At 53.2% G+C, this 11,526-nt stretch overlaps 6 protein-coding genes across 6 annotated transcripts; 4 read left to right on the forward strand and 2 right to left on the reverse strand.

Annotated features, from left to right (window-relative positions):
• Positions 1 to 309: 309 nt before the first annotated feature.
• BGZ61DRAFT_473048 (uncharacterized protein) lies at positions 310 to 1,277 on the forward strand (the record flags this gene model as incomplete). The annotated part of the gene is made up of 2 exons (XM_046248411.1): positions 310 to 350; positions 512 to 1,277. 2 exons carry the CDS (start codon positions 310 to 312, stop codon positions 1,275 to 1,277), a joined length of 807 nt encoding a protein of 268 aa, XP_046109095.1.
• A 982-nt stretch (positions 1,278 to 2,259) lies between these two features.
• On the reverse strand, positions 2,260 to 3,604 carry BGZ61DRAFT_584335 (uncharacterized protein). The gene is made up of 2 exons (XM_046256358.1): positions 2,914 to 3,604; positions 2,260 to 2,870 (listed from the first exon to the last, which is right to left on the reverse strand). Exons 1-2 carry the CDS (start codon positions 3,516 to 3,518, stop codon positions 2,384 to 2,386), a joined length of 1,092 nt encoding a protein of 363 aa, XP_046109096.1. The 5' UTR covers positions 3,519 to 3,604; the 3' UTR covers positions 2,260 to 2,383.
• A 1,411-nt stretch (positions 3,605 to 5,015) lies between these two features.
• BGZ61DRAFT_527664 (uncharacterized protein) lies at positions 5,016 to 6,576 on the forward strand (the record flags this gene model as incomplete). Its single annotated transcript, XM_046253144.1, has 2 exons — positions 5,016 to 5,980; positions 6,033 to 6,576. The coding sequence occupies 2 exons, from the start codon at positions 5,016 to 5,018 to the stop codon at positions 6,574 to 6,576; spliced, it is 1,509 nt and encodes a 502-aa protein (XP_046109097.1).
• Positions 6,577 to 6,775: 199 nt separating this feature from the next.
• On the forward strand, positions 6,776 to 8,020 carry BGZ61DRAFT_123272 (AT DNA binding protein). Its single transcript, XM_046237054.1, has 4 exons — positions 6,776 to 7,389; positions 7,440 to 7,457; positions 7,533 to 7,649; positions 7,695 to 8,020. The coding sequence occupies exons 1-4, from the start codon at positions 6,915 to 6,917 to the stop codon at positions 7,973 to 7,975; spliced, it is 891 nt and encodes a 296-aa protein (XP_046109098.1). The 5' UTR covers positions 6,776 to 6,914; the 3' UTR covers positions 7,976 to 8,020.
• On the reverse strand, positions 7,794 to 9,395 carry BGZ61DRAFT_559899 (Indoleamine 2,3-dioxygenase). The gene is made up of 2 exons (XM_046255780.1): positions 9,066 to 9,395; positions 7,794 to 9,021 (listed from the first exon to the last, which is right to left on the reverse strand). Exons 1-2 carry the CDS (start codon positions 9,381 to 9,383, stop codon positions 8,065 to 8,067), a joined length of 1,275 nt encoding a protein of 424 aa, XP_046109099.1. The 5' UTR covers positions 9,384 to 9,395; the 3' UTR covers positions 7,794 to 8,064.
• Positions 9,396 to 9,739: 344 nt separating this feature from the next.
• On the forward strand, positions 9,740 to 11,388 carry BGZ61DRAFT_442362 (pyridoxal phosphate-dependent transferase). The gene is made up of 2 exons (XM_046244722.1): positions 9,740 to 9,993; positions 10,039 to 11,388. Exons 1-2 carry the CDS (start codon positions 9,807 to 9,809, stop codon positions 11,319 to 11,321), a joined length of 1,470 nt encoding a protein of 489 aa, XP_046109100.1. The 5' UTR covers positions 9,740 to 9,806; the 3' UTR covers positions 11,322 to 11,388.
• The last annotated feature ends 138 nt before the right edge of the window (positions 11,389 to 11,526 follow it).

Raw genomic sequence — 11,526 nt, forward strand, 5'->3', positions numbered from 1 at the left:
AGTGAGTGAGGTGTCAGTGAATCATCGTGAGATTACCAGTTGTTATCAGTGGCACAGCCAGTTAAGTGCAGGCACCTTGGGAATAAAGACCCATCCATCCAGTAATTCCAGTGCAGCCGACCAGTAAAAGCAAACAAGGCGTTGAGTTCGCAGGTTGCGCGTTGCCATTTTTCGTGAAAAAGTCTCTTCCTTTACATCACCACTTCACCTATAACAACATTACGAGGATCACTATCACAACCACAACCACTACAATCACCAATACAAGCCAGCACACACCACACCACACACCTCGTACTCGTCTACAAGATGTCTCGGCAGAGAAACCGCCCAAACAACCGACGTGGGCTGTATGGCCGAATCAACGGCCAGTCCCGAAGCCAGCACCGAGGTCGAGATTCCAGACAAGACTTCGCCCAGGGTTTCGTCCAGAATGATGCCCGCACCAGGCCCAGCAACAGGCCCAGAACCGAGACAACGACCAGACCGAAATCGTTTCCGACGCCAACAGTGTTCCTCTCGGCCCCCGCGACAGAAGTTTCTCCCTGAGCCGATCTGCTGGCAATCAAGTATCCAGAGGCGCGCAGACTGTCGAAACAGGAAACCCGCTCCTGTTTGGTCCAACCAGCGCCGTCGATGATATGAATATCGACCCGACGCGCTTTGCCGAGTGCCGACGTCAGGGAATGACAGTTGCGAGCCTGGAAACCACCGCCAAGAAGGGATCGATTGCCTCCTCGAGGCGTGTGCCTCGTGATCTCTTCACTACTCGCAAAGCGCCTACAAAGGAGGTGCAACAGGCTCAAGAGGTGCCGCAGACTGCACCCTCGAGGCCCAAGTATGCTGGATGTGGCTCCAGAACCCACACCCTCGCCTGGTATTTCCAATGCGATGACAGGGGAATGATGGAAGGCTGCCCCCGCTGTAACACGTTGAGCCATGGGGCCAACAACTGCGGTTTCCACACCAATGCGCGCGAAGTTGTCAGCGATCTACTATACAGTCGTGCCAACATGCCTCCTTTCAGTGGGAGACCTTGGTTCCTTGTCTTCGAGGACTACATCAAGGGCAAGGAGAGCCCGCCCATTCCCCAGGCGTTCCCCTGGTCCCCAGCCTTCGCCCTGGAGAAGCGAGCAGAGATCACCAAGCTGCAAGCAGAATTGGACGCTCACAGGGACCGCAGCAAGTTGCCCGTGGACCCCTCTACTAAGGACTGGGTAACCATTCAGACAATAGTGGTCTTCAAAAAGGATCCGGAAAGTCACCCCCTACACTGACAGGTCCCAGAGGAGGAGCCTGGATTTGAGTCGGATTTTGAGATAACCCGCGACGATGGTGCGTCGATGATCGGCCAGTTACGCCGCTGTAGCATTTAGATGGGTGATAGATCAATGGACTCGGGGGTTTATTAATCATGTATTGTGCTATCAAATTCATTGTTCTCAATCACTGTCGGTCCATGGAAGTGAGATGCCATGTAACGTGCACTCTGAGCTCCAATTTCAGATAACAACCATTGTGGGTCCCAAACCCGTACGTGACCAGAACTCTTCTTTCTTAAGCCACAGCTCCTCACGTGGCAGAGCTCGAGGAAAAGCCGCTTGTGCTTGGGGAGAACGTCTGGAGAATTCCAAAACAAGCAGTTAGACAACCTTGCAATACCCACCAAAAGAACCTGCAATGGGTCAGTTCTGAACGTAAAGTGAGGTGGCAGTGAATCGTCGTAGCATTTCCAGCCTGTTTAAACACAGTCACCTTGGAAACAAAACGCCCGTCCGTCCACGAAATCTTGCCTGTTGGTTCCGACGACACGAAACCTGGAGAATGCAGGGGCGCTGCAATCAGTCAGCTTCGGGTGGGCCTGCAATTTCGGTGCATCCCGCATGTTAAATCCCAGCATGGTAAATCCCAGCATGGTAAATCCCAATGGCGTGTTAAATCTACAAGCCGATTAGTTAAGTAATCCTGTAGATTTGTTGCTCATCGGGTGTTGGTTGACATCACTAGGATTCTGTCTCTTGTCTACCTTGGCGCAGCTGTCGCGATGCTGTGACAAGCATCCGCTACTTCAATTCGTCGCAAATCAATTGGATGCCTATCTCTTCCCCTGGATTATTGATCTGCCGGTTTTGTGCCATGTGGATTAGGACATGACAGAAATGCAGGTCGCTGTCAGCAATAGTACCTGTTTTAATAGCTGGAGCATTTCTAGACCTTTCAATATCATCATTTTTGCAAATGTTTTAATCTAATGATATTGTGTAAAGCCGAATATATAACAAGCGAATATGTACAATCTAAAGTCCGGATAACCCTACTCTAACAACTGCAAGCTGCTGGGCTGCCCCTAGGTGATGAGCCACCAATTTTATATACATCAACTCTAAATACCATCAATAAGAGGGCTCAATCCCTGAGCCGTTCCAAGGCGACTCTCGAAAAACAACTTGAGGCGCTCAACAAGGACACGATCACCCATGAACCTAGCAAACTCGGCAGGGTTGGTAGCAGTCTCGTTCCACAGGCTGGGAAAGCCGGCAGGCGCAGGGACATCGTGACGGACGGACCACAAGCCCGAGGTCTTCTGGAAGTCGGTGCTGAGGAGGTAGTTGTGGAGAAGCTTGGCTCCCTCGGGGTGGGGGGCGTCCTTCAGAATGGCGGCGGTCTGGGGCCATGTCACGTACTTGCCCTTGGTAGGGTGCGAGAAGTTCATGGAGCCAGAGCCAGTGAAGCCACCGCCGGCAGCGAAATAGGCAGCGGAAGTGCTGTTCTGCTGGCGGGTGAGAGTACCGGGAGTCGCAGTGCCGCGGACCCAACGGGGCTTCTGGGCGACGAGCTTGTCGAACCAAGAAACACCATATTGTCGCATGCTACTACGGTCAGATGATTCAATTACGCGAGGGGTGAACTTACACGAGGTAAAAGGCCCAGAGGACCGCGTCGTCGTCGTTGGGGTAGGTCAAGACAAGCTTGTTCTTGAACTCGGGGCGCAGCCAGTCCTCCCACTCGACGGGCGCCTCGATGCCAGGGAGCTTGTCGGTGTTCCAGGCTCCGGACCAGGAGAGGACGTAGACTCCGTACCACGCAGCGGTGTCGTCCTTGAAGGAGTGCTCAATCTGCTCGAAGCCGTTGGGGGCGTAGTTCAGGAGAGCACCCTCTTGGGCCCAGCGGGGGTAGTCGTGGAGAGTCTGCAGGATGATGCTGTCGACCTGCACGCTGTCCTTTCCAGCGGCGAGCTGCTCATCCAAGCGAGCGTCGTGGTACTTGGAAAGGTCGACGGTGACGTTGAGGGTGATGCCAGGGAACTTTTTCTCAAAGGCCGTCTTGAGAGAGGCTCGCTGGTTGGGCTCGTCTCCGCCATGCCAAAGAGTGACAACATCGCCCTCCTTCAGAGCAGCCTGGTAAATCTCGTCAAGAGATCGGGTCTCGTACTCGACAGCGGCGTTGAAACCAAGGATTTGGTCAAAGCCAAGCACATGGCCTGCCAGGAGGGCGGTAGCGGTGAGACTGCGCAACATGTTGCTGGGTTAAGAGAAGCAAGTAGATTGAATAGATGCTAAACTGAGCTGAAGAGGTATAGAACATTATCAAGGGCACCTAGTTGATATATATATCTTTCGACGAGCGATATCGCCATAGTTACAAAGCATTCACAAGGCGGTGCAGTTTCCTAATGTGGATACTCGGAACCTCTTCGGAAGGACATCCAAGGACAGACGTTGCATCTCAGACGTTGCATTTCACAAAGCATCTCGCACGATGGGTTCTGTCTCATGTAAACGTAATTAGCGGGGCTGAGGCTCGGTCTTGGCTGTGGGATTCCACGCCGTAGAACGATGTAAACTTTGAGCTAAGGGACTTTTGGAGAAGATCTTGTTTACTCCAGGAAAGAGAAACAGGACCTCATTTCGCCCTACGCCGGAATAGGATGGCGTGGACCCTGAAATCGGCATTGAGCCGATGATCCATGTCATAGCCGCGCGCGGGTGGCTAATCAATTATCAGTCATCATCGGCATCGGAGTGGGATGCGGCGGACAGAAATTGTCCACGAAAGGGTTATCGCATCCCTTGTTTTTTTGTGGTTCTTGTGTCTCTCCTATATCTGTGTGCTTCGATTATTCCGTATTAAGGGGTTTACCACTGCGCGTGGGAGGGGTATCCATGGTTGGATGCGGTGTGGTGAAGTTCAGTCTGGTATTTCTTCAACTCCATCACTAGGCGTAGATTGTATTGATCTGATTTCCCAAGTACAAGGTATTAAAGTTTTCAGCCTCGTGAATGATCTGGACGGTAAGACGGCTTGCATTAGGACACACTCAATAACAGAGGATCGTAGATCATTCACGATACGGGATGAAAGTGCATGACGTGCATCCACTGACGGGAGATTGTCACGCTGAAACGCATGAGAAAAGCCATCGGCAAGTCCCGAGGGATGAATGGGATGAGGCGGAAAGCTTATAGTTCGCCGATGCACATCCCTGGTTGTCAGAGGTGAAACAATTAGATTGATAAACGCGCTTTTTTTCCGTGGAACCTCCCTGGTCGCTTTCGGAGCGCTCCCCGAACACTCTGAAGGCCCCCCAGAACCCTTCCCATCTCCTCTAACGACCCAACAGTCGCCTAGCTATGCAACCCGTAGCGGTGTCTTGATATCCGTACTCGTAAATACACAATACCTACCCTACACTTCCCTCCGCTAGCCAAACACCAGTGACCAAACCTGTTTGCGAACCAGCGCGAATCAATCAAGCTCATCATGACGACGAGCCGCATGCGCACACAAGCGTCAAGCCACCCGTGGCACTGCCGCGGCATCCGCTGACCTAATCAAAATGGCCGTCCAGGTCATGGCATCAGCAGCCTGCTGACTGCTGCCTGGATGTGGCTGACGAGGCAGAGGTGAAGCAAGGCAGACGCAGAGGCGGACGAGACGGCGAGTAACTTCTGGTGGTGAGTCAAAATCCGCTGCAACTTGCTGCAACTTGGCTTCTCCATCACCAGATTGCTGCCATGGCTGCACAGACTGCCCACGCTGAACCTCGCATCGCCGACGACTGGCTCGAGGTCGACAGTGCGGCGTCGGTTGTGTCGCTCGACTCGCTCCCGACGACCGACGATGAGGCTGACGACGATGCTTCCCCGCCGAAATCTCCAGTTCAGCCGTCTTCTCCACCTCGCCGTCCTCAAGACACTGTCTCCCGCTTCGAAACCCTCCCTCTTCGTCCAGCGCCAGCTCCAGCGCCCATCGCAATCCCCGTCCAACAGGCCTCATTAGCGCCGCATCATCACGTCAGACGCCCCGACGCACTAGAGCCAGACCTGTACAGCGCCGATGATGCAGAGTCTCCCGACGTCGAGCCTCCCCGCCTTGAGCCTCCCCGCCTTGAGCCTCCCCCCCTCGACAAGGAGGATGCTTGCAAGAATGCCAACGATCCCGGCTTCTACAAGTCGCTGTGCGCAGCCATCGAGTCCATCGACGTCGCTCCGTCTCCCAGCTTTGACAAGGAGAATGCCGCCAAGAACGCCAACGACCCTAGCTTCTACTACAAGTCGCTGTGCGCCGTCATCGAGTCCCTCGACGCCACCACCGCAAAAGCCATCGCTCTCGGCGCATCGCGCATTTCGACTCTGTCGTTTCTCAAGTCTGCCTGCGATGACCTTGCGACGCATGCCAAGGACCTCAAGCCCATCCTCGAAACGTATGCCAAGCGCTGGGAGGCCAAGGGCTCTGGCATGGCCGCTGGCGAGATGCCGCTCAACGCTAGCTTGCTCGAGTGGATAAACACCCTTCACATGCAATTGCTCAATGCCCAGACCGAGATGAATCGAATACAAATCCAACACAAGCCTGGCCAGCCCGATCGCTTGACCGCCAAGGCCATCCCGCTGCAGGTCAATGTCGCCTTGGCAGGTTGCGCAGAGGCTTTGGAGGATTCACTCATCACCATGGAGGACTTTATGCCCATTTTTAAAGCGTAAGTTCCCGTCGCTCCCTGGTTACTTGGTTCGATTCTAACCAACACGTAGCGACTTTGACGAGTCTCAGACACGATGGATGAGCATGCCACTCAAAGACGTCGATCGTGAGACACGCCCCCGACGAGACCTCCCACACCCAGACGTTACCCGAATTCGACGTGAGCTTTACCAACTCAAGGACCAGGTCCGGAGGAGCTCTGTTTTCTTGAGCACGCTTTACAACACTGCCACTCAACCGCCGATCCTCGAAGCTCCTGCTGTCATCAAACGCTTGGACGGCCTTATCGAGGGCATCTCAACCATTCTCACAAACAACGCCTCGGAGTGGATTGAATCCGAATTGACCGAGGAATCCCAAAAGGTCATTCCGTATCATGAGTTTGTCGCTCTTGATCCGGACGTCATTCATGATGTGTCTGGGCATCTCGAGGAGCTCCAGGATCAATTGGGTGTGGATGGAGAGGAATCCGGCAACTACACCGAGGGAATGATTCGCAAACATCAAGCCGTCCTTCTCACACAGTGTGGGCAGTTGGACGAGTTGGTTTCCATTGTTGAGTTGTTGGAATCTTTGATCTTGGCTAGAGTGTGATCTCAGCTAGAGTGATGCGATGGTATTATGGAGTGGATCTGGTCATCTGGGTGTTCCGGTATACGAGAGCAATTGAATCACAGCACGACCGAATTGGGTATTATGAGACCTAAGTTACCAGGCGATAACTTAGGCCATTTAGGATTAGGAACTAAATTGATCAACGACATGAGCTGGGACGATTCGATTCCGTGGTACACCAGATCGCAAGTGTGGCTGAGGTGTGGCTGAGAAACACGGTCGCGTCGCAAGAAATTGCCTGTCGCATCCAGCGCATCCAGCGCATCGCAGCGCATCCGACACGCTGTCGCCAACTCCACGCATCAACAACTATCGCAATGCCACCCCGTAAGAGAAACGCCCCGTCTGGAGGCGCTGTCGCCGAAGAGCCTGTTCCCAAAAGGCGCTCCCTTCGTTCAGCGACTCGCAGCCAGGCCCAGCCCACCAAGCTTCAACAGACCGTCAAGGAAGAGGACGTAAAGCCAGAACCGAAGCCAGTCAAGAGCGAGAAGAAACCAGCCAAGAAACCCAAGACCAAGCCGAACCCCAAAAAGGCATCTGAAAAGACACCCAAGACTGAGAAAGTCGACAAGGCCATCAAAAAGGACCAGACCGACAAGCCCAACGCGAAGGAATCCTCGGAGACACCGGATGTCGATTCCATCCCCACCCGCAATCCCAACGCTCCCAAACACGACGGCGAATGGTACTGGCTCATGAAGGCCGAACCAGAGACGCGCATGGAGAATGGCATCGACGTGCGCTTCTCAATTGACGACCTGCGCGCCAAGGAAAAGCCCGAAGGCTGGGATGGTAAGTCACCATCACACTCATACTCTCAATTCACCTACTCACATCCACAGGAATCAGAGCTTACCCAGGTATGTGGATTGATCCTTGAGCTTCTCAACTTCCTCGAGGTTCTCACTTCCTTGAGCTCCCAACTGACAGTGTAGCCCGGAATAATATGCGCAACATGAATGCCGGCGACAAGGCCTTCTTCTACCACTCAAACTGCAAAGAACCAGCCATTGTTGGCATCATGGAGATTGTCAAGGAGTTTTCCGAAGACCGTAAGCCTTTCTCCTCTATACCCTGTGTACATGCTCACCAGCCAGGAACCGCACGCCAACCCGGGACACCGTACTACGACCCCTCGTCCACCAAGGAAAAGCCCAAGTGGGATCTCGTGCACGTCGAGTTCCGCAAGAAGTTTGCCGTCAAAATCGGCCTCAAGGAACTCCGCGAGCTGGGCAAGCCGGGAGGGCCGCTGGAGAATATGCAGATGCTGAAGCAGTCGAGGCTGAGTGTGAGCAAGGTGAGTGGGCCTGAGTTTAAGGCTCTGTGCGAGCTTGCAGACAAGAAAGCCAAGGATGCTGGGTTGGAGCATGAGGAATGAGTCTGGGGTCTTTATAGTGAGCCAAGGATGCTCAGAGTTCTATTCATGTATAACTGGCCGCTAATTCACTATGCATTGTCTAATGATCACTAATTCTTCAGCTTTCCTGCATCTGCAGTCTCATCTCTCGACTGTTTTAGAAACGGAACCAATGTGGTTCCTCCAGTACCCTTCAATTCCGCTCCGTCCTTTGATGAGGAGCTGGCGAGGTTCTGGCGGCTTCCCATGGCGGCTTGCTTCGACGGCAGAATAATGTACCGAGTGACGATGCCAATGTGCTTTGTTCTGAAGATGGTCAACGCCTCGGTCGCCGCCTTGTATGCCACCTGCAAGCGCTGGTGCTCCTCGGAGACGGCAGGCAGATTTGCCAGCTCGCGGATGCTTCCCATTCGGGACATGTGCACCAAGAAGCGCGCGTGAGGACCGGGCATGTAATCTCGGACCAATTGGTGGTAGCTGGGCATTCCCTTTTCAGGCGTGTTGTTGCCGGTGGTGGAGTGCTCGATTCCAAGGACAATGTCGAAGAATTGAATCAGAGAGCTCTGCCCGTTGCTTCCACCTCGGAGCTGCATCCACTGTCCCTTGCCCTCGCCCTCGTCGTAAAACACTCCCTTGGGTAGACCGGCAGCCTCCATGTTTTTGCTTCCAGCCAGGAACGGCCGGATCTGGTTGTAAAAGACAGAAGGCTCGTTGTGCTCGTACATTCTCTCCAGCAACAAGCCCACTCCATCGATACATGTCCGAAGACCATTCAGAGCCGAGGTGATGACGTTGTAATCTCTCGTCTTGACCGCATCGAGCGCAGCCATCATGGGGGGAATGACAGCACCGGCCCTCGCCTCCATGGCCACGCTGATGAGCAGGAACCATGCTTCCGACTTTGTTCCGGTAAAGGAAACAAGAGTATCGAGGTCGGAGAGTTCTGAAAAGTCGTCGCCCGTGCAGGAAAAGTTCCACAGGTTGGCGGCGGCGTATGTCAAGACGGGAGGGAGTTCGAGGTGTTTGGAAACCTTGAGGAAGGGTACTGTGATTTGAGGAGGGAGGATCTACATGATTAGAGTATGCTCAGATGCTGGAGACGGAAGCTTACCTGTTCTGGTTTCTCTCCACCCCAAACATATGCGTGCGTCATAAAGGCCAATATCATATAGGCTCTTCGCCACTCTGGTTCGGATTGTAGGCGATCGGTGGATAGGATAGGAAGTTGTGCGACTGCTCTTCTGATTCCAGTCTCACCAGCCTTGACAAGACTCGGTAGGTTGTGAGCAATCAACTCCCAGGGCTCGTAGTACGCATTCGGGAGGTGTTTCAAAGGGCTGTCCTCTGGAAGGAATGCATTGCGGCTGACGGAGAACTTCTTCAGTTCAGCAGTTGGGTTGATCCGTTGTAGAGTAGCGTGGGGAGACATTTTTAGTTCAAGTGGAAGAGTGCGGTGATGAGATGAGTAGAATTGATTGAGCATAGCAGTCTAATAAAATACTTCATTCATACGCATCCTGTGGTGTTCTTCCGTTCCTTTACAGCCGCTTCCGAGCTCCGTGCGGGTCTCCGGAGCAGGTGACGTACGATGTTGAAAGAATGACCATCGTTTGCGATGGCGAAGCGATGGCGAACCAATCAGAAAGGCTCGATTTCTTCAAAGGGGCAAAGGATCTCGTAATATCGGTTGGGCGCGGATGTCGGATCGCGGAAGTGCCACATCCGAACTTCCGTACGGAACACAATCTCTCGGCATTGTCGTGGTTGACGTCCATAAAGTGGTTTCGCAGGCCCGGCTTGAGCTAGTCGTACGATTCCAGACATCACTTCTCGTTCAATCCAACGAATCACCATGGAATTGTCTACTTTTGTCCAACGCTTGCGCAATGGGGAGGCTCCCAAGTTCCCTCACGATGCCAACTCGCTTACTTTTGCTCAGGGCCTTGATGCCCAGGATAAGCTGAGCCACCTCCGAGACGAGTTTATCCTGCCCACCAAGTCATCTCTCAAGAAAAAGGCACTTGATGGGTCTATCCCTGGTATGTTTCCGGTTTACTGTCTGGGTTCTCAGACTAACCGACTAGGAGCCAAGCACAACGGTACCAACGGTGCGAGCAATGGCACCAACGGCCACAAATCTGACTCTGATGAGGGTATTTACTTTGTCGGCAATTCTCTTGGTGCTCAGCCCAAGGCCATTCGCACATATCTCAATGCTCAGCTTGAGACCTGGGCGTCCATCGGCGTCAACGGACACTTTACCTCACTTGAAAACTCCCCCCTCACACAATGGCAAGACCTCGCGGAAGACTGCGCCATCAAGTCAACCGACATTGTCGGTGCTTCTGCCAGTGAGATTGTCATCATGAACACATTGACTGTCAACCTGCACATGATGATGGCAAGCTTCTACAAGCCGACTGAGAAGCGTCACAAGATTATCCTGGAGTGGAAGCCATTCCCGAGTGATCACTACGCCATTGAGAGTCAAATAGTGATGCACGGGCTTGACCCTGAGAAGAGCATGGTCAAGATCCAGCCCAACGAGGATTCTTTGATCCCGACCGAGAAGATTCTGGCGACGATTGACGAGCATGCCGAGGAGACGGCTCTGCTCTTGTTGCCTGGCATCCAATACTACACCGGCCAGCTCTTTGACATTCCCCGCATCACTGCATACGCCAAAGCAAAGGGAATTGTCGTGGGTTGGGATCTTGCCCACGCTGCCGGCAACGTGGAGCTGAAGCTGCACGACTGGGACGTTGACTTTGCATGCTGGTGCACGTACAAGTACATCAACGGCGGTGCAGGATCCATCGCCGGAGCTTTCGTCCACGAGAAGCACGGCAAGGTCGAGTTTGACAGCGCTGGCAAGCCTGTTTACCGCCCTCGTCTCATGGGCTGGTACGGCGGCGATAAGAGCGTGCGCTTCAACATGGACAACAAGTTCCTCCCTACAGTTGGCGCTGGTGGTTTCCAGGTGTCCAACCCTTCAGCAATTGACCTGGCTAGTCTTTCCGGTGCGCTTTCAGTGTTTGGCAAGACTAGCATGCACGATCTACGATCCAAGGCTTTGGTCTTGACGGCCTACGCTGAGCTTCTGCTTGACCAGATTCTGGCAGACTCTAACGACGACACTCTTTTCCAGATCCTCACTCCTAGGGATCCCGCACAAAGAGGAACTCAATTGAGCGTCATGCTAAAGGATGGTCTTTTGGAAAACGTCAGCCAGGCGTTGGAAGAAAACGGTGTGTTGTGTGATAAGCGGAAGCCGGGAGTGATCCGAGTCGCTCCGGTCCCACTGTATACGCGATTTGAGGATGTGTGGAAATTTATGCAGGTCTTGAGGGGGGCTCTTGGGCTTTGAGGTCGAATATGTGAAAAGGACATTGATAGATGAGCAAGCTACTATAATGAAAGAAATTTATTGTTACAATTGGACGTCTGTGGTAGTAGGGAGAGACGAAGGAATATTGATGTTCAATCTTGTCATTGTGAAAACGACATTCTGACTCCAGGGTTGGGATTTGCACCCGTGGCATATGTACGATAAAGCTTATGAACGTTGGATC

This window comes from Ilyonectria robusta (genome assembly GCF_021365365.1).
Source record: "Ilyonectria robusta strain PMI_751 chromosome Unknown BGZ61scaffold_3, whole genome shotgun sequence".
NCBI lineage: Eukaryota > Fungi > Ascomycota > Sordariomycetes > Hypocreales > Nectriaceae > Ilyonectria > Ilyonectria robusta.